General features: G+C 40.1%; 1 protein-coding gene across 1 annotated transcript in view; it reads left to right on the forward strand.

The window, feature by feature from the left end:
* LOC145390686 (sacsin-like) overlaps positions 1 to 27,385 on the forward strand; it is a 333,656-nt gene that overhangs the window by 78,394 nt on the left and 227,877 nt on the right. The window contains exon 4 of the mRNA XM_080265477.1: positions 8,997 to 9,144. Within this exon, the coding sequence (XP_080121603.1) occupies positions 8,997 to 9,144 (148 nt within the window). The remainder of the gene's footprint in view (positions 1 to 8,996; positions 9,145 to 27,385) is intronic.

Here is a 27,385-nt window from a genome sequence, read left to right on the forward strand (position 1 = left end):
AGGCATGTTACGGAATTATAATTGAGTAATAAATCTGCCTCTAATGAAATAAAACAGCTCAAGAAGGAAAATAAGAGGTTGGAAGAAGAAAGGGACAGGATCAAAAGTAAACTAGATAAGCATGAATCAAAGTCAAGGATGCATGATGAACATATTAAGGAAATCAAGGAGCAACCCATGAGGTGGAAGAAAATCCCGAAGGAAGGAAATATAAATTTGAATGAGATTATAGAACAACAAAGCAGGGAAAAGATGGAAAAGGAAGTGGTTATGGTGCTGAGAGGTAGAGAATCTTTAGTCAGGGATGTAGCAGACAAGAAAAAATGTGTGATAATTTCAGGACTAAAAGAAAAACGGATGACAGTAAGGTCAGAAAGGGAAAGAGAAGAACTAAATAAGGCAAAAGAGGTAGTATCAGTAGTTATGGAAGGTAACAGTGAAGCTCAAGAAGAGATTGAAGAAGCGTTTAGGCAAGGAAAGTACGAGGAGGGAGGGGCGAGGCCACTTAAAGTACAGTAAAGTTTAAGTCTCGGTCAATAGTGAATGAAATTATGAACAGAACATGGAAATTATCAGAAAAGGAAGAGCTGAAGATTGTTTGGATAAGGAGAGACGCAAATGAGGAAGAAAGAGCTAAGATAAAGGAGCTATTAAAGGAAACAAAGCCAAAAAACGAACAGGGAACGGAGGAAGAGAAGACAGTGTTTTATTGGAGAGTTATGGATCAGTAATTGAGGAACTGGTACTAATGGAGAGAGGGAGAGAAGAGGAAATAAAGAACAATGAAAAAAGTTGGAAAGTGGCATATACTAATGTTGACGGTTTAATATCGGCAAGATTAGAAATCAACGATTACTTGAGGGTTCACGAACCAGATATCATGTGCTTTATAGAGACCAAGTTAAGAGAGGATATTGACATCCACATGGGAGATGGCAAATACAAACTGCTGAGAAGAGACAGAAAAGAAAAAACAGGAGGAGGAGTGATGATAGCAGTGAAGAACATCATCAGTGTGGAAAATGTGGAACTGGGAATGGGTAAGGCTGAAGCGATAAATATGAAACTAGAAACCAAAGAGAATGGCAAGAGAGACATCCAGTGGTATACGTTCCCCCTAAGACAAGGGCATGGAAGGACGATGAATATCAGGAGATGTTGTCAGATATGGTTATCTGTCTCAAGAAAGTGATTTAGAAAAGCAATAACATAATTATGATGGGGGATTTCAACTGTAAAGAGGTGAACTGGGAGGAATGGGACTCGGGAAGCAGTGCAGATTCATGGGGCACTATATTGTTAAATATTGCAATGCATAACATAATGACCCAGTAGGTCAAAGAAGAGACTAGATTCAGAGGAGAGGACACGCCAGCAAGATTAGATTTACTAGTAACTAAAGAACCTGATATACAGTAGTAGAAAATTTAAAATATCAGTGTCCTATAGGAAAAAGTGATCATGTGGTCATTGAGTTACATATGATAAAAGGGAATGTGGTGCCAAGAGATGAGTTTTATAGACAGGGAAGATACAACTATGGGAAAGGAAACTTTACAGGATCGAGGAAATTTTTTGAAAATGTGGATTGGAGAAAATTCAGAGAAACAAAGAGATGCAGAGGAAGTGGGATATCCTTCTAGATCTCTATAATTCGGGAGTGGAGAAACATGTTCCAAGAGTAAGTGGGAAAGAAAACAGGAAAAAAGATTGGCTTAACAGAAGGTGCATGATAGCAAAAAAAGAAAGGGACATGGCATGGAACAAATGGAGAAAGAGAGGTAATCATAAATCAAAGGAAGAATATACAAGAACTAGAAATGAATATACAAGAATATGCAGAGAGGAAGAAAGAAACTTTGAAAAAGGTATAATTGACAAATGTAAGGAAGAACCCAAATTGTTTTATAGATTTGTTAATGGTAAATTGAAGCAAAAGGAAGGAATCACCCAACTGAAAGTAGAAGGAGAGGTCTATAAAGACACGGCAATGCAAGCTGAAATAATGACCAAATGTTTCCAATCGGTTTTCGCTAAAGAAAGGGACTTTGTGGAGGGGAAGAGTGTGACTAGAAACGTAGTGATAAAAGACATAAAAGTGGAAATGCAGGAAGTGTATAAATTACTGGAAACTCAAGATGTAAGGAAAGCCCCAAGACCAGATGGAATCTCTACCTGGGTACTGAAAGAATGTAGAGAACAACTAACAGATAAAATTCATGATTTAATTCTGTGTTCTCTGGAAGAAGGGAAAGTGCCTCGGGAATGTAAGAGGGCCAGTGTGGTAGCAATTTATAAGGAAGGAAACAAGGAAGAACCCCTGAATTATAGACCATTTTCCTTGACCAGCGTAGTTGCAAAATTGTGCGAGAGAATCATGAAAGACAGATACAGTAGATAAAATATCTGGAGGAGACAAACATATTGGCTGACAGCCAGTTTGGAATCAGAAGTGGAAGGTCATGTGTTTCCAACTTGTTGAGCTTTTACTCAAGAGTGGTTGACGTGTTACAGGAGAGAGACTGCTGGGTGGATTGTTTGTAGCTAGATCTGGAGAATGCCTTTGACATGATACCCCACAAGCGACTAATGTGGAAATTGGAACACATAGGAGGACTGAAGGGAAACTTCCTGGAGTGGATGTGTGACTTCTTGAGAGACAGACAAATGAGGACAGTAATAAAGGAGAGGATGTCTGGATGGAGGGAAGTAACAAGTGGAGTCCCCCAGGGCTTGATGTTAGCGCCAGTAATGTTCCTGATTTACGTAAATGATATGGTAGATGGAGTGAACTGTTACACAAGTCTGTTTGCTGATGATGCAAAGATCTTGAGGAGAGAAGAAGTGGAGAGAATGATATGGTAGATGGAGTGAACTGTTACGCAAGTCTGTTTGCTGATGATGCAAAGATCTTGAGGAGAGAAGTGGAGGAAGACTGTAAAATGTTGAGGAGAGTGGTGGCTGAACAGGGAGCTGTAGACAGAGGCGTTAATGAACAGTACAGAGCCCTCAAGAACAATTTCTTGAGAGTTACTGATGTAACATGCGGCTGGACAAGAGGACCACCAAGACATAAAGTAACTTCATGGTGGGATGAGGGTGTAGAAGCTGCAATTAAGGAGAAAAGAAGGCTTTTCCGGGAATGGAAGAAGGGTGGTAGCAAAGAGGAATATTTGGCTGCCAAGCGTAGGGCTAGGAGAGAGGTATACAGGGCAAAGTCTGAGTCACAGAGACAATTACTTGATAACCTAAATCATGGGGAAAGGAAAAATATATTTAGGGTGGCAGGTCAGGTGAAGAGGGATAATCGGGATATCATAGGTGAGCAGTGTGTGAAGAATGATGAAGGAAGGTTAGTGGTGAACAGTGAGGATATTAAAGATGCATGGAGAGAGCATTATAACCGGTTGTTGAATGAGGAGTTTGACTGGGACAGGGAAGGTTTGGAGCCAGCAGATCCAGTGTCTGGCCCTTGGCCTTTGATTGATACTGCTACTGTGAGTGAGGCAATAGGCAGGATGAGGGTGGGGAAGGCAGCAGGTGTGTCTGGGTTGACTGCCGAAATGTTGAAGGCCTCAGGCGATATAGGGGTGAGTTTAGTCACTGACCTGATAAATAGGATTATATATGAGTGTGTTGTCCCAGATGATTGGCTGAAGAGTGTAATTGTAAATGTGTATAAAGGGAAGGGTGATGCCCTGGAAAGAGGGAATTATAGAGGTATAAAGCTTTTAGATCAGATAATGAAGGTAATGGAGAGAGTTTTAGAAGGTATGATTAGAGAAAGAGTGAATATTGATGAGATGCAGTTTGGGTTTATGCCAGGTAGGGGGACCACTGATGCCATATTCATTGTTCGACAGCTTCAGGAAAAATATATTGGTAGGAGAAGGGATCTTTATTTTGTTTTTGTTGATTTGGAAAAGGCCTTTGACAGAGTCCCTAGAGAGGTGGTGAAGTGGGCAATGAGAAAGCTTGGCTTGGAGGAGTGGCTGGTTAGGGTGGTTATGGCCATGTATGTGGGTGCTCACACCCAGGTGAGAGTGAATGGAGATTTGAGTGATGAGTTTTCCGTGAATGTTGGTGTGCATCAGGGGTCAGTCTTGAGTCCCATGTTGTTTATCATGGTACTTGAAGCCCTTTCACGTGACTTTAGAAACGGACTCCGTGGGAGTTGTTGTATGCTGATGATTTGGTGTTGATTGCAGAGAATGAAAGGGAGGCGGAGGAAAGGTTTAGGAAGTGGAGAGATGGTATGGGGCAAAAGGGTTTAAGGGTAAATGCAGATAAAACAAAAGTGATGATATCTAGGGTTGGTGGCGGTACTGTCAAAGACGAGGGAGAGTGGCCATGTGCAGTTTGCCACAAGGGCGTGGGAAGTAATTCCATCTTGTGCGGTGTGTGTGATAAATGGGTGCATAAGAGATGTAGTGGTATCAGAGGTAGACTGCGAGATAATGCTGATTTTATGTGTACGGCGTGCCGGGGTGAGCAGGTGGAGATCGTCAGACGTGAAAGAATTGAACTTGCTGGTGAATCTCTTGAGTGTGTGGAAGAGTTTTGTTATTTAGGAGACATGTTGTGTGCTGGAGGTGGGGCTGGAGCTAGCTCTGTGGCTAGGGTGAGAAGTGGTTGGAAGAAGTTCAGGGAGCTCTTGCCTCTCCTGACATTGAGGGGGCTCTCCCTACGTGCTAAGGGGTCTTTGTATGCAGCGTGTGTTAGGAGTGTAATGCTGTATGGCAGTGAGACCTGGGCAGTGAAGGAGGAAGACATTCGCCGGCTCAGACGTACAGAAATGACAATGATTAGGTGGATGTGCAGTGCGTCCCTGCGTCCAAGGCCTGGAGGGGCTGGGTTTACAATGGAAGAGTTGAGAGGTAGGATGGGACTGGAGTGTATTGGTGTTGTGATGAGGAGAGGTAGATTGAGGTGGTTTGGACATGTGGAGAGGATGGGGGATGATAGTTGGGTGAGGAAGGTGAGAAGTGTTAATATTGGGGGTGGGGTTATGAGGGGTAGACCGAGAAAGACATGGGACGAGGTCATTAAGTGTGACCTTAGGGTTAAGGGACTGAACAGGGAGGCTGCAATGGATCGTGCAGCATGGAGAGCCGCCATTAGGTGACCAAGGCCGACACATGCAAGCATGTTGGAGCCTTTAAAAACGAAAACGAAAACGAAGACCTGATTAGGATCCAAGTTTGGAACCAGATGTGGGAAATGAAATTTAATGCAAAAAAAATGTAAGATATTGGAAATGGGTAAGAGTATCAAGAGGCCATCACTGAATTATATGTTGGGTAATGAATCAATCAAGTGAGAGAAGAGAAAGATTTGGGAGTGCTGGTCCAGGATTGTTTGTCACCGGAAAATCACTTTAACAAGATAGTTAGAGAGACGTACAATCTCTTGACTAACATACGAGTGGCATTCCATTACATGGATGAGGAAATGATGAAAATATTGAGAGTGACCATGATCTGCCCCAGGTTGGAATACGCGGCAGTAATGTGGTCCCCACACAAGAAGAAAGACATAAATAAGACTGAGAGAATACAAAGAACAGCAACCTAGATGGTCCCCAGCCTGGCAGATCTGTCTTATGGAGAGAGGCTGGAAAAGCTGGACTTGCCTACACTAAAAGAAAGGAGAGAAAGTGGCAACATGATTGCAGTGTTCAGAGCCATGATGGGACTAGATAATCTATCTATCTATCTATTGTCAGACGCCTCAATCCCGTACGGGGTGGCCACAAACAAATAGCCTCCACGTCTCCCTGTCCTCCGTGATTTCACTGTCCTAGATAAAATTGATAAAAATGGTCTGTTTGTATGGGATGTGAGAGTAACAAGAGGACATGGAATGAAACTGAAAAAGCCAAGTTGTTTGAAGGATATCAAGAAATATAGCTTTCCGTATACAGTAGATGCATAGACCTGTGGAACAGCCTGGACACAGAGATCATCCAGTCTAAAAACTTAAACAAGTTCAAAGCAAAATTTGACTTAATGAGAAAGAGACGGGACCCCACGAACGTAGCTCATTTCCTGTATATCACAACTGCATAAATACACACACACACACACACACACACATATATATATATATATATATATATATATATATATATATATATATATATATATATATATATATATATATATATATATATATATATGGTTATATATATATATATATATATATATGGTTATATATATATATATATATATATATATATATATATATATATATATATATATATATATATATATATATATATATATATATATTAATATATATATTATACAGTAGATATATCAGTGAAATTAAGTATAACCCTTTGTGTATAAGAAGCCATTTCCAAGGTGAATGTAAATCATCTCGTATAAAAAATAATAAGCAAGTAATGTCACCATAGCGAAGTGGTTGTTAGACATGATTGTGACTAATTTATAAGCATAAGTAGCACTGATTCATGACTTTAATGTAGCTTTACAGTGGGTTGTATGCAGTATTAACTGAAAACAGGTAATGGTCTAGCATATATTCGCAGTGAAACCAAGTATAAACGAGGATATGAAAGTGAGGCTTATTGTAGGTATAACTTCCTCAATCCAAGGTTTAGTCATTATTTCATGCTTACTACTTTTAAGTGACTGTATTTAGACAGGAGAGTTTTCAAACTAGGGTCATGTCACTAACCCCCTCACTTCAAAGGGTTTCAGTTAAGATTAATGGAATCATCTAGAGATAATAAGAATAAATAAAACAATGTTTCCAGATGGTAGGGTTTAAGAGGAACTTTAAGAATAAGGATAAATAAAACAATGTTTCCAGATGGTAGGGTTTAAGAGGAACTTTCAGAATAAGGATTATTTTGTTGGCATCTCTACACAGCCTTAGGCCATGTCTGCACAGGAAACAAGTGAGGACCAGTGTGGGCTGGCACTTTTTTTTTATTTTTTATTTTTATTTATTTATTTATTTTTTTTGGGGGGGATTCACCTTCCAGAGAAATGTAATGAATGCAGTGTCACTGTCTATGGTATATGATGCACTCTAAGGCTCCAGTCACGCTGCAGGTACAACTTATCACAAACCACCTGTGACCTGCAAGTCGTGGGTGGTTTTGGTGACGTTTCTGACCGGTCTTCATCTGTCTCGGTCTAGCTGCGGGCCACCATGGCAACCAAAAAATCGTCACGAGGTTTTTCGTGCTGCACGAAAAACCTCCCCGCGACCACCGATGTCGTGGCATGGAAGCCGCCCAGTGGGCGGCTGCACTGCGTCTGCCCAGCTAACGAACTGCGACTGGTCGGTGACTTTTGATATTTAAGTAGTGGTTGCCATCCGGATGGAGGCCGGTCGGCAGCCGCTCTGTGCGGTGGCCGTCCGCACTCTGTCAAGGCAATGACTGGACTGCGGTGGCCGCCATCCACAAGCCTCCTGTCAGGGGTGGTGGTTGAAGTCCGGTCGCCATCCAGCCGGCGATTGGTTGAGCGACAGGTGGTGGGCTGGACCGAGACCAGCTGCCGGCCAATCCGCGGCTGGTGTCGGTCTAGTAGTCACGGCCTAACTGCAACAGGACGTGGACTGGCCGCCATTTGTCGGCTGCCTGCCGACGACCGGCCAGCCACTCGTCAGTGACCTGTGTGTATCTGGCCATTGTCGCCGTTCAGCCGCCCACTGGACGGACATTGGACGACTACCTGTAGCTGATCAGTGGCACGACTGCTCGGAGACCTCCGTGGTCGTGGACTGGTTTCGCGATTTTCAGGTTTGCGACAAGTTGTACCTGCAGTGTGCCTGGGGCTTTAATGATGAAAGTGAATCAGCTGTGAGTTGCACAATAGTCCCTTTATGACAGTGCCCCTACAGTTTGAAGCAAGAGAAACAAATTCCCAACTCTTCTTGCATGGGCCTGTTCTTTTTTACCAGCACCCCCCCATTCTGTATGGGTAACAGTGCTGCAAAAGCTTCAGCCCACATCCACCTTCTTGTGTCTGTCACTTTGTCATATATGGAGTTTCTTAGAGTCTCCTCTTTGTCACATTATTAATATGGAATTGTACTGTTTTCCTGCATTCTATTTTTGCAGTGTCACTATACAAGATGCAATAAAAACCATAGAAGAGAATTATCTGTCTCTCTATAGCCAAACACCATAATTCTTAAAGGGTTGGCTGTTTGTCTTTGAGTTAGTTGTTTTACAGGGAGTGGCACTAACCCTCACCAATCCACTTGTTGACACATAGGGAACACGTATGGGTTGCTTATATGGTTACCACCCAGCGTTGAAAATGGTTTCCTGGCTTACAGGAAGCCATTAGACTTGTCAGTGTAAAATCACATGAAAATGAAAGAAGAGTAATAAAAAGTGACTGGGAAAATGGGGGAAATGGGAAGAGGAGAGGGTAGATACAGAAAAAAAAAGTATAAAGTTGAAGAAAGACGTAGGTAGCATTACGTTGTTAGTGGATGATAGTTGCCATTTTAATATGTAAAGTAAATCCTTAAAGCTATGGTGCAAACAAATCTCATAAGCTGACAGTAATATGGGCCTAAGTGAAGGCAGTGGCTACTCTAGGTAAGGTATAGTGTACTTGGTAACTTGTACTTGAAACTTTAAGGTTTCAATAATATGAGTAGTGGTTAGTAATCTGATTGTTAAAATGACACAGTGATCACCTTGCATAGTTTTGATCCTCGCTAGGTTGCTTTTTATTTATTTATTTATCCAGTACCACCAAGGGGAGTAAGTTGGTCATCTACATTAAGCATACACTTAACTTCAGTAGCCTGATTTTGGACCAGTACACCTCAAGGAGGAGAAATCTCTCTCTCTCTCTCTCTCTCTCTCTCTCTCTCTCTCTCATTTAAGTGCCTATTCGCTGCTGTTTGAAAATGTCAAGTGTCGTAGGTGAATCTGAGTTGATGTTAAACTCTTAATAATTAATTATCACTAATGCTTGCCCATTGTGCACCTTCTGTACCAGGGTCCAGCACTCTGCCTGTACAATAATGCAGTCTTCAGCAAGGAGGACTGGCACGGCATTCGGAAGCTGAGTGACAGTATAAAGAAGGATGACCCTCTTAGAGTCGGGCAGTTTGGACTTGGATTCAAGTCAGTTTTCCATTTGACTGGTAAGTGTATGAACCATATTCACACTAACCTAGGATTCTAAAAGTTTTCATGACATTTCAACATGCTTAAGTTGATAGCTGATATGGAAGGTGAGTTGGAGTTAATGTTATCTGTTGTCTGAAATTGTGTGAATTCAGTCCCTAGAGTGGGGCAGGGAACAGTTTAATCAATTGGATTTTGTTAAAAATGACTTTGTTGATCTGCCACAAGTCTCGCCAGCATATGTAAAAATACCTTGGCTGATACCAGTGCACCAGTCTTGAATGAGACAGCCCTAGCATTTATTCTTTGTTAATGGTGAGTATTGGTGCTAGACTGGTGACATGTGAACTCATGTGGCACATGGGAGGAATGCTGTGCCTAAGGGAATGGGCTGTCAAGCTTGTGCCCAGAGTTGGATACATTACAGAAAAATAATTACTGTATATAAATAACTACCAGAGATGTCTTCCTTAAAGCTGTCAAAAAAATAAAAATAACGAGAGATGTGTTCCTGAGAGCTGTCATGATAATTGAAATTTTCTCTTAAGTGAAGGTTATGTTTCCCTGAAAGATTATCTCAGATATTTTAAAAATTTATGTTCGATGGAAATCATTTAATACACTGGGTGGTAACCTTATAACCAACCAACACTTGTTCCCTACATGTCAACAAATGGGTTGGTGGAGGGTTAGTGCCCCTTCGCAGAGAACATCGAACTAAAATTACAAACAGGAAGCCTCGTATTAGGACAGACCAGCAGGTGACAACCAAGGACTAGACAAAGGACATGGTACAAATTGCAGTGTGGAATGTAAGGGGTGTGAATGATGAGGTGAAAGAGGGAGAGATTGTACAGGTGCTTCAGGGTGCAAAATTGGACATATATGGATTAACTGAGACTAAATGAGGAGATGAGAGAATGGGAGTATGGATGGGTATATGCATGCATGCACATGAGAATGAGAGAGCAAAAGAGGGTGTATGTATTGTGTGCAAGAGATGGAAGGAATACAACAAGAAAGAAATGTTGCTGGTTCTTTGAAAGTAGTGATAAGAAATAGGGAAGTGAGCATGGAAGTAAAAACATTGCTGCATGATGTTACTGTACTGTGATACCAACTCTAACGTATGAAAGTGAAGCTTGGACCTTGTTGGAAGGATACAAGTCAATCGTGAGGGCAGTGGAAGTGAGTTATTTGAGAAGAGCATGCAGAGTTACACGGAGACAGATTGACAAATGAGGAATTTAAAGAGCATTGTGGTGTGGATGTGGATGTGAAAGAAAGTGTTAGGAGACATACAATGAGGTGGTTTGGCCATGTGGGGAGGATGGAGAGCAAGAGACTAATGAGGAGAGCGTATGTGAGTGAGGTGGAGGGAGGGGGAGGCTGAGGATGATATGGAGGGAGTGAAGTGGAGAGTCATATGAGGGAAGGGGTGTGTGAGCTGGGGGGAGGGCAATGTAATGGCGGGGGACATGGCAACATGGAGGCAATTTGTTTGTGGCCACCTCTTACAGGATTAGGGCATCTAGCAGTGGATAGATAGATACGTGTTTGAAGCTGCTGAATGCCTTGAAGAGTATGTATGAGGGTGCTAAGGCTGCTGTGTGTGTGGATGATGAACTGAGTGAATTTTTCTATCTGAATGTTGGATTGAAACAGGGATGTGTCGTGTCTCCATGGTTGTTTGATCTGCATATGGATGGGGTTATAAAAGAGATACAAGGTAGGGCAGTGGATGTTAGAGCAGCCCCAATGAGAGAGGGCAGCATTTGGAAACTTCCTGTTCTCTTGTTTGCAAATGATACCGCATTGTTAAGCGAAGATGAAGGGGAACTGCAAGGCTTGGTGAATGAGTTTGGGAGTTGTGTAAGAAACAGAATCCAAAGGTGAATTTAGGGAAGGGTAACGTTATGGTCTTCGAGAGAAATTAAGTCACTGAATGCACAGTGAGTTTGGTTGATAAGGAAATGGAAAATGTGATTGCATTCAACTACTTGGATAGTGTGATGAGTAAGGATGGAAGTTTGGAGAATGCAGTGCTTGAAAGGGTACAACAGGGAAGAAAGGTTGCTGGTTCTTTGAAAGCAGTGATAAGTAATAGAGAAGTGAGCATGGAAGGAAAAAAATTAATAGTATTGTGATACCAACTATAACGTATGGAAGCAAAGCATGGATCCTTGTTGGAAGGACACAAGTCAAGAGTGAGAGCAGTGGAAAATAATTATGAGAGGAGCATGTGGAGTTACGTGGAGAGACAGACTGACAAATGAGAAAGTGAAGGCGCATTGGTGGCTCAATCGGTGGAGAGGTTGCCTGCATTCCTACTGGCTGGGGTATGGAACAATTTAGGATTTTGAATTCTTAAAAATCAGGCTTTACTGATCTACCAGAAGACCCTCCGACATGTAAAAATACCCTCCCTTAGACCAATACACCAGTCTGTATGAGACAGCCCTAGTATGTATTGAATATGGACGGTGGGTTTTAACCCCGAAGTAGTGACATGTAGAGTTGAATGCTATGTAGGAGGACTACTGGGCCTTGAGAGCAGGCTGTGAAGCCTATACCCAGAGTTGGACAAAAAAAAAAAAAAAGTGGTTTGGCCACATGGAGAGAATGGAGAGCGAAAGACTAACGAAAGAGTTTATGTGAGTGAGGTGGATTGGGAGGGGGAGGCCACGGATAAGATGGACGGAGTGGAGAGGTATATGAGAGAGGAGGGTGTGATCTGGGGGGAGGGCAGTGAAATGGCAGGAGACAGGACAACATGGAGGTGATTTGTTTGTGGCCACCCTTTACGGGATTAAGGTGTCCGGAAATAGATGGATAGATAGATATTCGTTGCTGCACATGCATCAGAATGTACTTAATGATGGCTGGTTGTGTATGTATGGATTAAATAAGTACTGGAAGTAGTAGTCGGAGTTATACCCCTAGGTTCATCTGAAATGTGAACACATGGGACTACAGGCTCAAATTGTCCTTCTGCAGTCTGCCATCCTCCTTTTGGGGAACAGGAAAGTAGTTGAGTGATCTTAGCATGACAAGGCAATTGAAATACCTGAGCATATGTCACCTTATGAGGATTATGATAAATTGGGATAAATACTGCAGCTGTATGTCAGTTATCAACCCTGAATTTTCACTGCACTTCCCAATCACTTTATCATGAACAGTGGCATATTACAAAAAATGTGTTGTACATGTATCTTTATTAACAGCTTTGTAGTGGAAAATGTCTTAAGTGAAAGAGAACTAAGCAAGGAATTTATTAATTTTATATACAGTAAGACCTCACTATAACGGACTAATTGGGGCCCAAGCCAGTCCGAGAAACGCGAAATTCCGATAAAAGTGACATCCAGACTTCCCCATAATAATCCGGACTTTTTCCGATGTATCAGACATTAGTCTGGGTTGCATGGATGGATTTTAAACTGTTCTGACTACCACTGCATTACTGTACTGTGTTATAACCTCACTACATTAATCAAATGATATAATATATATAATAATACTGTACTGTACACTGATAAACATGTCTTTAATTTACCTTATTGTGGTGACCATACCTGAAGTGGTTAGGCAGTCTGGACTGCTTCTGGCTTCATCAGACTTTTTCCGATATATAGCAATTTAGTCTGGTAGTTCCTCGAGTCCGATAAAAGCGAATTCTGGTCAATTGAAGTTCGGTATATTCAGGTTTTACTGTAGTTTTAGTTGACATAATAGTTTGCTTCAGTAGCTGTCAAGGGGATGTAAAAGAGTAATAAAAACTATATCACTTAGGAAGAAGTGATATGAAGCCTCTTGTGTTGCGTAGAATGTAGTCCTGTTTTGGAACTGGTGTTACGTTGGTTAGCATATCCAACTTACAGCTGTTTTAACCAGTCTTGAGTGAGATCGCCTGAGCATGTATTCAATTGTGGGTGGTGAGTATCAGTGCCTGAGCGGTAACATGGGAACTCATGTGGCACATAGAAAGATTGCTGTGCCTAAGGGAATGGGCTGTTAAGCTTGTTTTCAGAGTTGGACACACACACACACACACACACACACACACACACACACACACACACACACACACACACACACACACACACACACACACACACACATACACACACACACACACACACAGTCAAAGGAGGCAGACGTGCGACAATGGCGCTCCGTACCGGACCAACACGGCCAGTGGCATTACCTAAATTAGTATCTTTGAATGAGTCAAGCTCTGTACCAGGTTAGACTAAATGATTTTTCATTATTAAAAGGAAAAAAAAAATAAGTTTAAACAAGACTTGTTCAAACAGAAAAAAAAAGAACCACAAGGAAATAAAATGCGCTGAGTCAGCTGGGTTTGTTTAGACTACAGCAACACGGGGAAAGTGTACATACTCTGTAAGTACATACTCTGTTCATTTAGTATTACAAAATGGATACATACTTCAGTAAAACAAATTTGGAAAAGAAAAGGGATAAAAGTAAAAAGCAAAATGTTGATTTCTACCAAGAACTGGTTGAAGTGGAGACTCACAATAGACTGGTTGAACGTGTACACAAACTAGAAATGGCTTTCAAAAATGAAATTGATGAAATAAAGAAGCAAATGTACTTGCAAAAGGAAGAGATAGAAAAACTAGGAAGGGAGGCCAATAAGAAAGACACAACCATCAGTGAACTAACAGTGGAATTGAGTACGCTTAGGAAGAAAGTGAGTGAAATGGCAAATACAGTAGTCAATCACGAGACTGTTATGGAAGAGTTCAAAAATGACACAGAGACAATTAGGCAAGCAAGCAGTCTTATGGACCAGGGCAGGGATGCACAAAACTCTGTCGGATGGCAGCCTTAAGGCTGGCCTTATATGAAATATTAAAGGCGGCCCTACGGTTGCCTTTAAGGCCCATGCACGACGACCCGTTGCCTTGTCTTAAGGCTGACTTAAGTTTCGTGCATTGGTCTTAGCTAAGGCTGGCCTTAACTGTAGGGAATGTCTTGGGGGGAAATCTAGTGCGTCAGCTGCGAGCTTGCCGACCAATCAGACGGCAGAACACAAACACTGGGCCAATCACAGACCTTCATGAATCAGCTGGGGGTGAGAGGCGAGAGGAGTGTTTATGTTACCGTCATAGTGGGAAACCCGTCACTGTATAGAACGCCTAGGTAAACTTTAAGCTAAGGTACAGGATAAAATCATCTGTACACATTTCTTTGGTATTCTGTAGATTACCGTGTTTATTTTAGGCAACGTGAGAAACGACCAAACTGCAGCAAACCGGCTAACTGTGAAATAAGTCATTTCAGTACGTTAGGTTAATTTTGGCTGCGGTTAGTTTTAGGCTGGGATGGTCTAGGCTACGTTTAAGTTCGATTACAGTAGGTTAGGTTAATATAGGTAAGTGCTTAACATAACGTTCTTCTAAATTAACCTAACCTAACCTAGCCTAACCTAACCTACATTATCCCAGCCAAACCCCCTGTTGTTTATTACATTATAATTTGCCATAAAAAAGTTAGACATTCTACAGAATACCTATGCATTCTATTAAAGTCCCAGGTTAGGTAAAATATATAAAGTCAGAATGAAATAAACTTATTTCATACTTTGCCAAAAAATGTTGGTCATTCTATAGAATTCCTAGGCATTCTATACAATACCTTATTTTCACACAATGCCGGTAACAAAAACACAACAGTCAAGGATAAGGATGTGAAGTGCTGGTAATTAATTGAAAATGTCGGGTCCAATGAAAAGACGTCCCAATATTAGTGATGAAGAGCAATACACCCACACAACCTTTAAAACATTAGCAGGATGAGAGGGTTTAGGAGTAAAGAAACAAAATAGGAATATGAATGGGAACTTATAATGTTTGCCATATTTTACCTAACCATTGTCTAACTTTAAACAAAGTAATCAGCAACCACAGAGACCTGGCATAAAAATGTCACCATAGACACCTTGGTTCACATCTCTGGTGGTTAGAATTAGCCCAGGTATAGGCAGCGTGAGTGCTGCCAGGATACCTGTAATTACAGCTCATTATCATTTTGTTGCTGTCGCAAACAACTTGCACAGCCAGTGAATGAAACCATTTGAAGCTGACAAATACATGTTCTTTGTGATCTTGGGCCTAAATTGGTATTAGGGTTCAATCCATTGCTTCAAGCACTTTAGGAAGTTAGGAATAATGATGAATTATCACCAATCCATAATATGGCTGCATGGCATAGTAGAGGCAAGACCATAAGAAACACACAAACATCAAGAAAAGGGAGGTAGAACAGAAGACAGAAGAGGACAGTAAGGAAAGAAAGACTGGAGACAAAAAGGCCCCTTTTAGTTGCCCCTTACATGCAGGGATACTGGGGATGTATTCTTCCCCTCCCTTCCCATGAGAACCCATATACTTTAGGAAATTTATTTATTATGTGGAAACCCTCGTCTCTGTCCTCAGCAAACCACTGGGCATCTTAATTTTTCTCAGTCATTTTCTGTATAAAGTATCTGTCACACGTGATATCACTTCGCATACACTCGACTCATGAATACCACCCTCCAACAACACTCTGAAAATTCCCACTAGCGTAGAACCTCTGGGTTGCTAAAAATTGTTGTGTAGGCAAGAATTGCATGTGAGTGTAACATGACACTCCCAATATGAGGCTCAAGCTCCGTTAAACGAGCGAATTCGCTCCTGGGGAGGCGATATTATCTCGATACATGTTCATTATTTATGTTACAGGGGTTCAGTGGCTCCAAGAAACCTCCATTCCCTTCGCAAAGCACGATCCAGTTCACAGGCAACCATCAACTCCATGCCGAGGCAAACAATAACAAGTTGGGTCCGGTTTGTGCTATAGAGAATATCAAATCGGAGTTACTTTATTCACGGGTCTCAATACAGTAAGGCTGCTCCGATCCAGCCTCAGCGGCTGAGGCGGCCTTACCGAGGCTTACCCTCCTGTTGGTGCTTCGTGCATGGGCCTTAGTGACCCACGGCCTTAAACTACCCGACTTAAGGCCGTGTGTAGCCTTAAGGCCATTTGTGCATCCGGGCACAGAGCAGTGATATTGAGGAGAAGATAACACAGGTGAATGAAGCTGTGCAAAGCTACAAAAATGATGTAGAAACCATGTATGCTGAAATGGTGAAAGTAAAGAAAGACTTAGAAACAAGGGTGGAGGAAAAAAGCATTAAAAAGGAAGTGAAAAGAATAATCCAAAACAATCCAAAGTTAGTCAGAGATTCAGTAGAGATAAACAAGTCTATAGTAATCACTGGTATTGAAGAGGAAGAAGTAAAAAACAAGATCACAAGAGACAAAAAGGAGATGGCAAATGTAATGAGCTTACTGAAAGAAGTATCAGAGGAAATCTGTCGTAAAGACATAGAGGAACACAAAAGGTTAGGGAAATACGAGAAAAGCAAGACAAGACCTCTGAAGGTGACTTTCCAGAGTGTAAACACTGTGGAAGAGATACTAAAAAATGCAAAGAATCTTATGGAAAAAGAGGAGTTCAAAAATGTATGGATAAAAAGATGCCTAACACAAGAGGAACTGGAATTACTGAAAGAGAAAAGGGAGGAAGCAAAAACAAAAAATGAGGGAAGATCGGAAGAGGAGAAGAAAAATTTTTTTTACAAAGTAATAGGATTGCAGGTATGAAAGTGGTACACAAACAGGATGGAAGAAAAAGGAGGAAGGTAGTAGAACCATGTCATGACAAATATATAAACAAGATGATGAAGTTGATGTACTCAAATGTGGATGGAATGGTATCTAAATTACTAGAGATGAATGATTATGTCAGAGAAAATGAACCACAAATAATATGCCTAATTGAAACAAAATTAACACCAAGGATATCCAATGACATACTAAACTTAGAGGAATACAATATATGGAGAAGAGACAGAAATTAAAAAAAAGGAGGAGGAATTATAATATTAAATAAGAAAAATCTAAAAGTCAAGGAAATAAAACTAGATATACCATCACAAGTAGAACTGATTGCAGTAGAGATCGACACATCTGAAGGTAAAGTAATTGTAGCAAATTTGTACATGCCACCCAGATCAAACACATGGGAAAGAGACGAATATGAGGACCTGGCAGAGAGTACAATTCAGAGTATAAGATCATTGCTACATAAAATGGAAGAGAAATCGGAAAGAATTATACAAACTGGGGACTTCAATACAAATATAAATTGGAATACTCTAGATATAAATAGCCAAGAAAGTTGTTGGGACCAAAAGCTCCTGGATCTCGTACAAGAGTTTTACTTAACGCAACATGTGAGGGAAACCACCAGAAAAAGAGGACTTGATGTACCTTCAGTGCTAGATCTAATATTTACTAGGCAAGAAAATGATATTGACAGTTTAATATATCACCCTCCACTCGGCAAAAGCGATCATGCAGTACTAAATTATAACTTCAGGATAGCATATGACATAGTAAACAGCAATGACAATTACAAAAAGAGCCTAAACTATAAAAAGGGAAATTATCAAGACCTAAAGAAGTATTTCTTAGAAGTTGATTGGGAAAATGAGCTTAGAGGACAAGATTTAAATGCCGTATATAAAAAATTTTGTGAATTTTATGAAATAGGAGTCCAGAAGTACATCCCACAGCACAAAGAAACAGATAAGAAAATACAGAAATGGTTCAATACAGAATGTAAAAAATCAAAAGAAAGAAGAGATTTGTTGTGGAATAGATACAGAAGACACAATAGTGAAAGGGCGTAAAATAATTACAAACAGGCAAGAAATGACTATACACGAATAAGGAGGGAAGCCCAAAAACAGTTTGAGGAGGATATAATAAATAAAAGTAGTGATCAACCAAAGCTGTTTTACAGCTATATCAGAAGCAAAACCAAAGTAAAAGATATAATACAATCCATTACGGACGAGGGAATCACTTATACACAAGAGAAAGATATTTGTGAAGCATTAAATAAGAATTTCCAATTAGTTTTTACAGAAGAAAAAAATTTTGAGAGGGACTATGTGGAACACGCATGTCCACACATACTACCAGATATACAAATAGCAGAAAAAGTAATACAGGAGGAGTTAAGTAGATTAGACAGAGGAAAAGCAAGTGGTCCTGATGAAATTTCATGTTGGGTATTACGAAAATGTGCAAAGGAGTTAAGTAAACCATTATTTTTAATTTTCAAGAAATCCTTGAGTCAAGGTAAACTACCTGATATTTGGAAAAAGGCAAATATTGTCCCCTTATTCAAGAAAGGAAATGGACAAAATCCACTCAACTACCGACCAGTATCACTGACCAGTGTTGTAAGCAAGGTATTAGAAAAACTTACAAGAAAAGCTTGGGTGAATCATCTAGAAGAACACAGTATGATAACAGAAAGACAGTTTGGTTTCAGAAAAGGAAAATCATGTGTTACTAATCTGTTGAGCTACTATGACAGAGTAACAAACACAATACAGGAAAGGGAAGGATGGGTGGACAGTATCTATTTAGATTTCAAGAAAGCTTTTGACACAGTACCACACCAAAGACTTTTATGGAAACTGTACCATCAAGGAGGAATTCGAGGCAAACTGTTTTGTTGGATGCAAGACATTCTCATAAAAAGAGAAATGAGGACAGTACTAAGAGGAAACTACTGATCATGGAAAGAAGTGACTAGTGGAGTACCACAGGGTTCAGTGCTGGCACCAATCATGTTTTTAGTGTATATAAATGATATAAACAGTAACACTGGAAATGAGAGCTATCTGAATATGTTTGCAGATGATGCAAAAATACAAAGGAGAATTACTAGCACAGACTCTTGTAAAGAGCTACAAGAAGAATTAAATAAACTTCATGAATGGAGTAGTACATGGCAAATGGAATTCAATGTGGACAAGTGTCATGTGATCAAGTTTGGTAAAAGTGGAAAAAGACCTGATTGGGATTATAAGTTAGGAAATAAAACCCTATACACATCAGAAAGAAAGACCTAGGTGTGATTATCAATAATAGACTATCTCTGGCTGACCACATCAGCGAGAAGGTATGGAACATGTATACACTGCTTGCAAATATGAGAACAGCATTCACATACATAAATGAAGACATGCTAAGAAGGATAATAACATCATTCATTAGACCAACCCTATAATATGCATCAGTAGTCTGGAGTCCTCATCTCAAAAAGCATATATAGACAAGATTGAAAAAGTTCAAAGGGCCGCTACAAGATGGATACCAAGCTTAAGGGACCTAAGCTACGAAGAAAGACTAAATAAACTGAATCTACCAACACTATAGAAGAGAAGGAAAAGAGGTGACATGATAATGCTATATAAGTGCATATCAGGAAAGCAGAAAATAGACATAAATGATTACTTAACACATGGAGAAGCATCAGCAAGAGGACACTGCAAAAAACTGCATAGGAAGAGAGATGATAAAGACGTAAGGAAATTCAGTTTCCCAAACAGAGCAATTGATCAATGGAATGCACCACCGAATGAAATAGTGTGCCAAAACAATTCACAAATTTAAGGATATGTACGATAAATATGGTTTAAGACACGGGACAGTACGAGCTTGACTCATTCCTGTAAAGATACAATTAGGTAAGAACAATTAGGTACAATTAGGTAAGAACACACACACACACAAACACACGCGAACAGTCGGAGAGAGAGGTCGTCCCAGGCATCGCTCCTAACCTTGAGTAGTTTCAGGAATTTTGTCTGTCCTGTCTCCTAGGGTCTTTCTTTAAATTTAAAATAATGAAAGTTGGTAGACTACCAAAAATGTAAAGATTTGTTGGCAATAGTATACATGAATATTTGTGGCTTATTCGGTAACAGCTGTTTAGGTACTTTACCGGTACGTTAAAGATGGCCGAAAATGTAAACAATGAGGGAATGGAATTTCAAGGATTTGATGCTAATACTAATGTCATGGACCTGGTGAAAACATTAATTATGAGGATTAGTGAACTCGAAAAAAAAGTAGAGAATCTAGTGATAAAGGATGTGTCAGGAAATACGGAAACCACCATACAGAGTCTAATCCAGTCCAACGAAACAGCCAATGAAGAGATTAAGAATTTGAAGAGGGAAAATGTTGAACTTAGGAGGAAACTTGAAGAGAGTACTAATAAAACGGAGAAGGTGAGTAAGGTACTAGAAGAACACAAGGCAAAGTGGGCACACGTAGAAGAAGAACAGAAAGAAGTGGTCAGCTTAAGAGAGATCATCCAGGAAGAAAGGGAAATGAACAAGAAAGAAATGGAAGAAAATGTAGTGAAAATACTGAAGAAAAAAGAGAAAATAGTGAGAGAAACTGTAGAAAGGAACAGATGTGTGGTAGTATTTGGAAACAGGGAAGAGGAAGAAAAGGTTAGGTTCGCAAGACTCGAGAGACACGAACATGGTGAGAGGAATATTAGGCAAGATTGACCCCGAACGAGACAAGTGGGTAAAAGAAATTGAGGAAGTAAGGAGGATAGGGCCTTATAAGAAAGGGGAAACAAGACCAATGAGAGTCAAGTTTACATCAGAAAGTGTAATAAATGAGATACTTAAAGTGACCTGGAAATTAAGCAAAGAGGCGGGGATGGAAAATATTATAATAAGAAAAGATCTGAATGAAGAAGAAAGAGAAGTTTTAAAATCATTAAAGGAAGAAGTAAAGGAAAAAAATGATAAGAGGACAGAGGAAGAACGTAATACTTTTTTTTGGAGAGTATTGGATATGAAAGTAAGGAAATGGTATTTAAGGAAATAGAAGTGAAGGAAACTAGGGGGGATGGTTGTGAAAGATCAGAAGTTGAGGAAGTGGTACGGACAGAGAGTAGGAGAGAAGAGGGTATTAATAATGTCAAAAATAATTTGAAGGTGATATATACTAATGTTGATGGTTTCATATCGACAAGGATTGAAATTAATGATTTCTTGAGAGAACATGAACCTGATGTCATGTGCTTTGTAGAGACCAAATTAAGAGAAGATATTGATGTTCATTTGGGAGATGGTAAATACAAACTGTGGAGAAAAGACAGAAAAGAAAAAAAGGGAGGAGGAGTGATGATAGCAGTGAAGAACAACATAAATGTAGATACTGTGGAAATGGGAGAAGGCAGGGCTGAAGTGATATATATGAAATTAGGAACTGGAGAGAATGTTAAGAGAGATATGGCGGTAGTGTATGTTCCCCCAAAGATGAGAGCATGGAAGGATGACGAATACCATGAGATGTTGTCAGATATGGCTAGCTACTTGCAAAAAATAATTGAGAAAAGCAATAATATAATGTTGGTGGGTAGAGGTGAACTGGGAGGAATGGTACTCGGGAGGCGGCGAGGATTCGTTGGGTACTATGTTATTAAATATAATAATGAATAATGTGATGACGCAGTGGGTCAAAGAAGAGACGCGGTTTCGAGGTGAGGACACACCAGCAAGGTTAGATTTACTGTTCACCAAAGAACCCGATGTAATAGAATCATTGGAATATCTCTGTCCTTTGGGAAAAAGTGATCATGTGGTCATTGAGTTCCAGATGTTAATAGGAAACGTCGAGCCAAGAGACGAGCTTCATAGACAGGGAAGATACAACTTTGGGAAAGCAAATTTTACAGGATTGAGAAACTTTTTTGAAAATGCGGATTGGAGAAAATTCAGAGAAACAAGAGAGATACAGAGGAAGTGGGATATCTTTCTAGACCTCTATAATTTGGGAGTGGAAAAATTTGTACCAAGAGTAAGAGGGAAAGAAAACAGGAAAAAGGAGTGGTTTAATAGAAGGTGTATGATAGCCAAAAAAAGAGAGATAAGGCGTGGAACAATTGGAGAAAGAGAGGTAACGACAGAACAAAGGAAGAATATAAAAGAACAAGAAACGAATACACAAGAATACGTAGGGAAGAAGAAAGGAATTTTGAAAAAGGTATAATTGACAAATGCAAGGATGAACCCAAACTGTTTTATAGATTTGTTAATGGCAAACTGAAACAAAAGGAAGGAATCACCAAGCTGAAAGTAGATGGAGAGGTCTTTAAGGATGCGGCAATGCAAGCAGAAATAATGAACAAACGTTTCCAGTCAGTTTTCACTAAAGAAAAGGAGCTTGTGGAAGGGGAGGGAGTGATTAGAAATGTTCTGGTGATGAAAGATATAAAAGTGGAGGTGCAGGAAGTGTATAAATTACTGGAAACTCAAGATGTAAGGAAAGCCCCAGGACCTGATGGAATTTCTAATTGGGTACTGAAGGAATGCAGAGAACAACTGGCGGATAAAATTCACAGGTTAATTGTATGCTCACTGGAAGAGGGGAAAGTGCCAAAAGAATGGAAGAGGGCAAATGTGGTACCAATTTACAAGGGAGGAAACAGGGAAGAACCCTGAATTATAGACCAGTGTCTCTAACCAGCATGGTCGCAAAATTGTGTGAGAGAATCCTGAAAGACAGATGGATAAAATATCTGGAAGAGATGAATATTTTGGCTGAATGTCAGTTTGGATTCAGAAGTGGAAGGTCATGTGTTTCAAACTTGTTGAGCTTTTACTCAAGAGCGATTGATGTGGTACAGGAGAGAGATGGTTGGGTGGATTGTGTGTACTTAGACTTAGAGAAGGCCTTTGACAAGGTACCTCATAAGAGACTAATGTGGAAACTAGAATATATAGGAGGACTAAAGGGGAAACTTCTGGAATGGATGAGAGACTTTTTGAGAGACAGACAAATGAGGACAGTAATAAAGGAAAAGATGTCTGGATGGAGGGAAGTAACAAGTGGAGTCCCTCAAGGCTCAGTGTTGGCGCCAGTAATGTTCCTGATTTACGTAAATGATATGGTAGATGGAGTGAACAGTTATGCGAGTCTGTTTGCTGATGATGTAAAGATCTTGAGGAAGATAGAGGTTGAGGAGGATTGTAAAATACTGCAGGAGGATTTGGATAGGATACACAATTGGAGCCGGACGTGGGAAAGGAAATTTAATGTAAAGAAATGTAAAATATTGGAAATGGGTAAAAGTACCAGGAGACCATCACTGAATTATTTGTTGGGTAATGAATTAATCACAAAAAGGAGAGAAGAGAAAGATTTGGGAGTGCTGGTCCAAGATAGTTTGTCACCAGAAAAGCACATTAACAAGATAGTTGGAGAGACTTATAAATTCTTGACTAACATATGAGTAGCATTTCATTATATGGATGAGGAAATGATGAAAAAATTGATAGTGGCCATGATCCGCCCCAGCTTGGAATATGCAGCGGTAGTGTGGTACCCACACAAAAAGAAAGATATAAACAAGATTGAGAGAATACAAAGAACAGCAACCAAGATGGTCCCCAGTCTGACAGACCTGTCATACAGAGAGAGGCTGGAAAAACTGGATTTGCCTTCGTTAGAGGAAAGGAGAAAGAGGGGAGACATGATTGCGGTGTTCAGGACCATGGTGGGAGTAGATAAAATTGACAAAGAAGATCTGTTTGTATGGGATAAGAGAGCAACAAGAGGACATGGAATGAAATTGAAAAAGTCAAGCTGCTTGAAGGATATCAAGAAATATAGCTTTCCTTACAGAAGTATAGACTTATGGAATAGCCTGGACAAAGAGATCGTCCAGTCTAAAAACTTAAACGAGTTTAAAGTTAAATTCGACTTATTGAGAAACAGCGATGGAAACCCACGAGCATAGTACATTCCGTGTATATCACAATTAGGTATATTCTTAAATATTTGGAACGACTTAGACAAAGAGGTGGTGCATGAGAAAAACATTCATGTGTGTAAACGTAGACTTGATAAATGTGGACATGGAGACAGGACAACACGAGCATTGCTCAATTCCTGTATACTACAAATAGGTAAATACAAATAGGTAAATACACACACACACACACACACACACACACACACACACACACAAATAATTTGAAGGTGGTATATACAAATGTTGATGGTTTCATATCAACAATGATCGAAATTAACTATTTCTTGAGAGAACATGAACCTGATGTCGTGTGCTTTGTAGAGACCAAATTGAGAGAAGATATTGATGTTCATTTGGGAGATGGTAAATACAAACTGTGGAGAAAAGACAGAAAAGAAAAAAAGGGAGGAGGAGTGATAATAGCAGTGAAGAACAACATAAATGTAGATACTGTGGAAATGGGAGAAGGCAGGGCTGAAGTGATATATATGAAATTAGAAACTGTAGAGAATGTTAAGAGAGATATGGCGGTAGTGTACAGTATGTTCCCCCAAAGACGAGAGCATGGAAGGATGACATATACCATGAGATGTTGTCAGATATGGCTAGCTATTTGCAAAAAATAATTGAGAAAAGCAATAATATAATTTTGATGGGCGACTTTAACTGTAAAGAGGTGAACTGGGATGAATGGTACTCGGGAGGCGGCGAGGATTCGTGGGGCACTATGTTAATATCCATCCATCCATTGCCAGACGCCATGTATCCCAAATGGGGTGGCCAAGGGCTCAGAGTTAATTGTTTTACAGGGAGGGGCACTAATCCTCCACCAACCCCACTTGACACTTAGGGATGCCAACAGCATCTGGTGTTCCCAGGTGGTCACTCATCCAAGTACTAACCAGACCCAACGTTGCTTAACTTCGCTGATCGGATGTTAATATAATAATGAATAATGTGATGACACAGTGGGTCAAAGAAGAGACACGGTTTCGAGGTGAGGACACACCAGCAAGGTTAGATTTACTGTTCACCAAAGAACCCGATGTAATTGAATCATTGGAATATCTCTGTCCTTTAGGAAAAAGTGATCATGTGGTCATTGAGTTCCAGATGTTAATAGGGATCGTCGAGCCAAGAGACGAGCTTCATAGACAGGGAAGATACAACTTTGGGAAAGCAAATTTTACAGGATTGAGAAACTTTCTTGACAATGCGGATTGGAGAAAATTCAGAGAAACAAGAGAGATACAGAGGAAGTGGGATATCTTTCTAGACCTCTATAATTTGGGAGTGGAAAAATTTGTACCAAGAGTAAGAGGGAAAGAAAACAGGAAAAAGGAGTGGTTTAATAGAAGGTGTATGATAGCAAAAAAGGAGAGAGATAAGGCGTGGAACAATTGGAGAAAGAGAGGTAACAACAGAACAAAGGAAGAATATAAAAGAACAAGAAATGAATACACAAGAATACAAAGAGAAGAAGAAAGGAATTTTGAAAAAGGTATAATAGACAAATGCAAGGATGAACCCAAACTGTTTTATAGATTTGTTAATGGCAAACTGAAACAAAAGGAAGAAATCACGAAACTGAAAGTAGAAGGAAAGGTCCTTAAGGATGCGGCAATGCAAGCAGAAATAATGAACAAACGTTTCCAGTTAGTTTTCACTAAAGAAAAGGAGCTTGTGAAAGGGGAGGGAGTGATTAGAAATGTTCCAGTGATAGAAGATATAAAAGTGGACATACAGGAAGTGTATTAATTACTGGAAACTCAAGATGTAAGGAAAGCCCCAGGACCTGATGGAATTTTTAATTGGGTACTGAAGGAATGCAGAGAACAACTGGCGGATAAAATTCACAATTTTATCATATGCTCACTGGAAGAGGGGAAAGTGCCACAAGAATGAAAGAGGGCAAGTGTGGTACCAATTTACAAGGGAGGAAACAGGGAAGAACCCCTGAATTATAGACCAGTGTCTCTAACCAGCATGGTCGCAAAATTGTGTGAGAGAATCCTGAAAGACAGATGGATAAAATATCTGGAAGAGATGAATATTTTGGCTGAATGTCAGTTTGGATTCAGAAGTGGAAGGTCATGTGTTTCTAACTTGTTGAGCTTTTACTCAAGAGCGATTGACGTGATACAGGAGAGAGGTGGTTGGGTGGATTGTGTGTACTTAGACTTAGAGAAGGCCTTTGACAAGGTACCTCATCAGAGACTAATGTCTATCTATCTATATACCTAGGCTGCTTCCCCCAAGGAAAGGGAGGTAGCCGAGACAGGACGACACACTCTCCATTTACTCATCCATTCAAACACATTCATTCACATCTTAGCCCCAAAGGGGAGAACGGACAGATCCTCACCGCACCACACCGCACAAGGGTCAACTACACAATGCAATCAGTGGCATCCGCAGCAGGGCCCTGATTGCATTGCGCAGTTGACCCTAATGTGGAAACTAGAATATATAGGAGGACTGAAGGGGAAACTTCTGGAATGGATGAGAGACTTTTTGAGAGACAGACAAATGAGGACAGTAATAAAGGATAGGATGTCTGGATGGAGGGAAGTAACAAGTGGAGTCCCTCAAGGCTCGGTGTTGGTGCCAGTAATGTTCCTGATTTACGTAAATGATATGGTAGATGGAATGAACAGTTATGCAAGTCTATTTGCTGATGATGTAAAGATCTTGAGGAAGGTAGAGGTTGAGGAGGATTGTAAAATACTGCAGGAGGATTTGGATAGGATACACAATTGGAGCCGGACGTGGGAAATGAAATTTAATGTAAAGAAATGTAAAATATTGGAAATGGGTAAAAGTACCAGAAGGCCATCATTGAATTATTTGTTGGGTAATGAATTAATCACAAAAAGGAGAGAAGAGAAAGATTTGGGAGTGCTGGTCCAAGATAGTTTGTCACCAGAAAAGCACATTAACAAGATAGTTGGAGAGACTTATAAATTCTTGACTAACATAAGAGTAGCATTTCATTATATGGATGAGGAGATGATGAAATAATTGATAGTGGCCATGATCCGCCCCAGGTTAGAATATGCAGCGGTAGATATAAACAAGATTGAGAGAATACAAAGAACAGCAACCAAGATGGTCCCCAGTCTGACAGACCTGTCATACAGAGAGAGGCTGGAAAAACTGAATTTGCCTTCCTTAGAGGAAAGGAGAAAGAGGGGAGACATGATTGCAGTGTTCGGGACCATGGTGGGAATAGATAAAATTGACAAAGAAGATCTGTTTGTATGGGATAAGAGAGCAACAAGAGGACATGGAATGAAATTGAAAAAGTCAAGCTGCTTGAAGGATATCAAGAAATATAGCTTTCCTTACAGAAGTATAGACTTATGGAATAGCCTGGACAAAGAGATCGTCCAGTCTAAAAACTTAAACGAGTTTAAAGCTAAATTCGACTTACTGAGAAACAGCAACTGAAACCCACGAGCATAGTACATTCCGTGTATATCACAATTAGGTATATTAGGTAAATACTTAAATATTTGGAACGACTTAGACAAAGAGGT

This window comes from Coenobita brevimanus, chromosome 15, assembly GCF_032717465.1.
Source record: "Coenobita brevimanus isolate Jiangsu-jjx chromosome 15, ASM3271746v2, whole genome shotgun sequence".
In the NCBI taxonomy this organism is placed as follows: domain Eukaryota; kingdom Metazoa; phylum Arthropoda; class Malacostraca; order Decapoda; family Coenobitidae; genus Coenobita; species Coenobita brevimanus.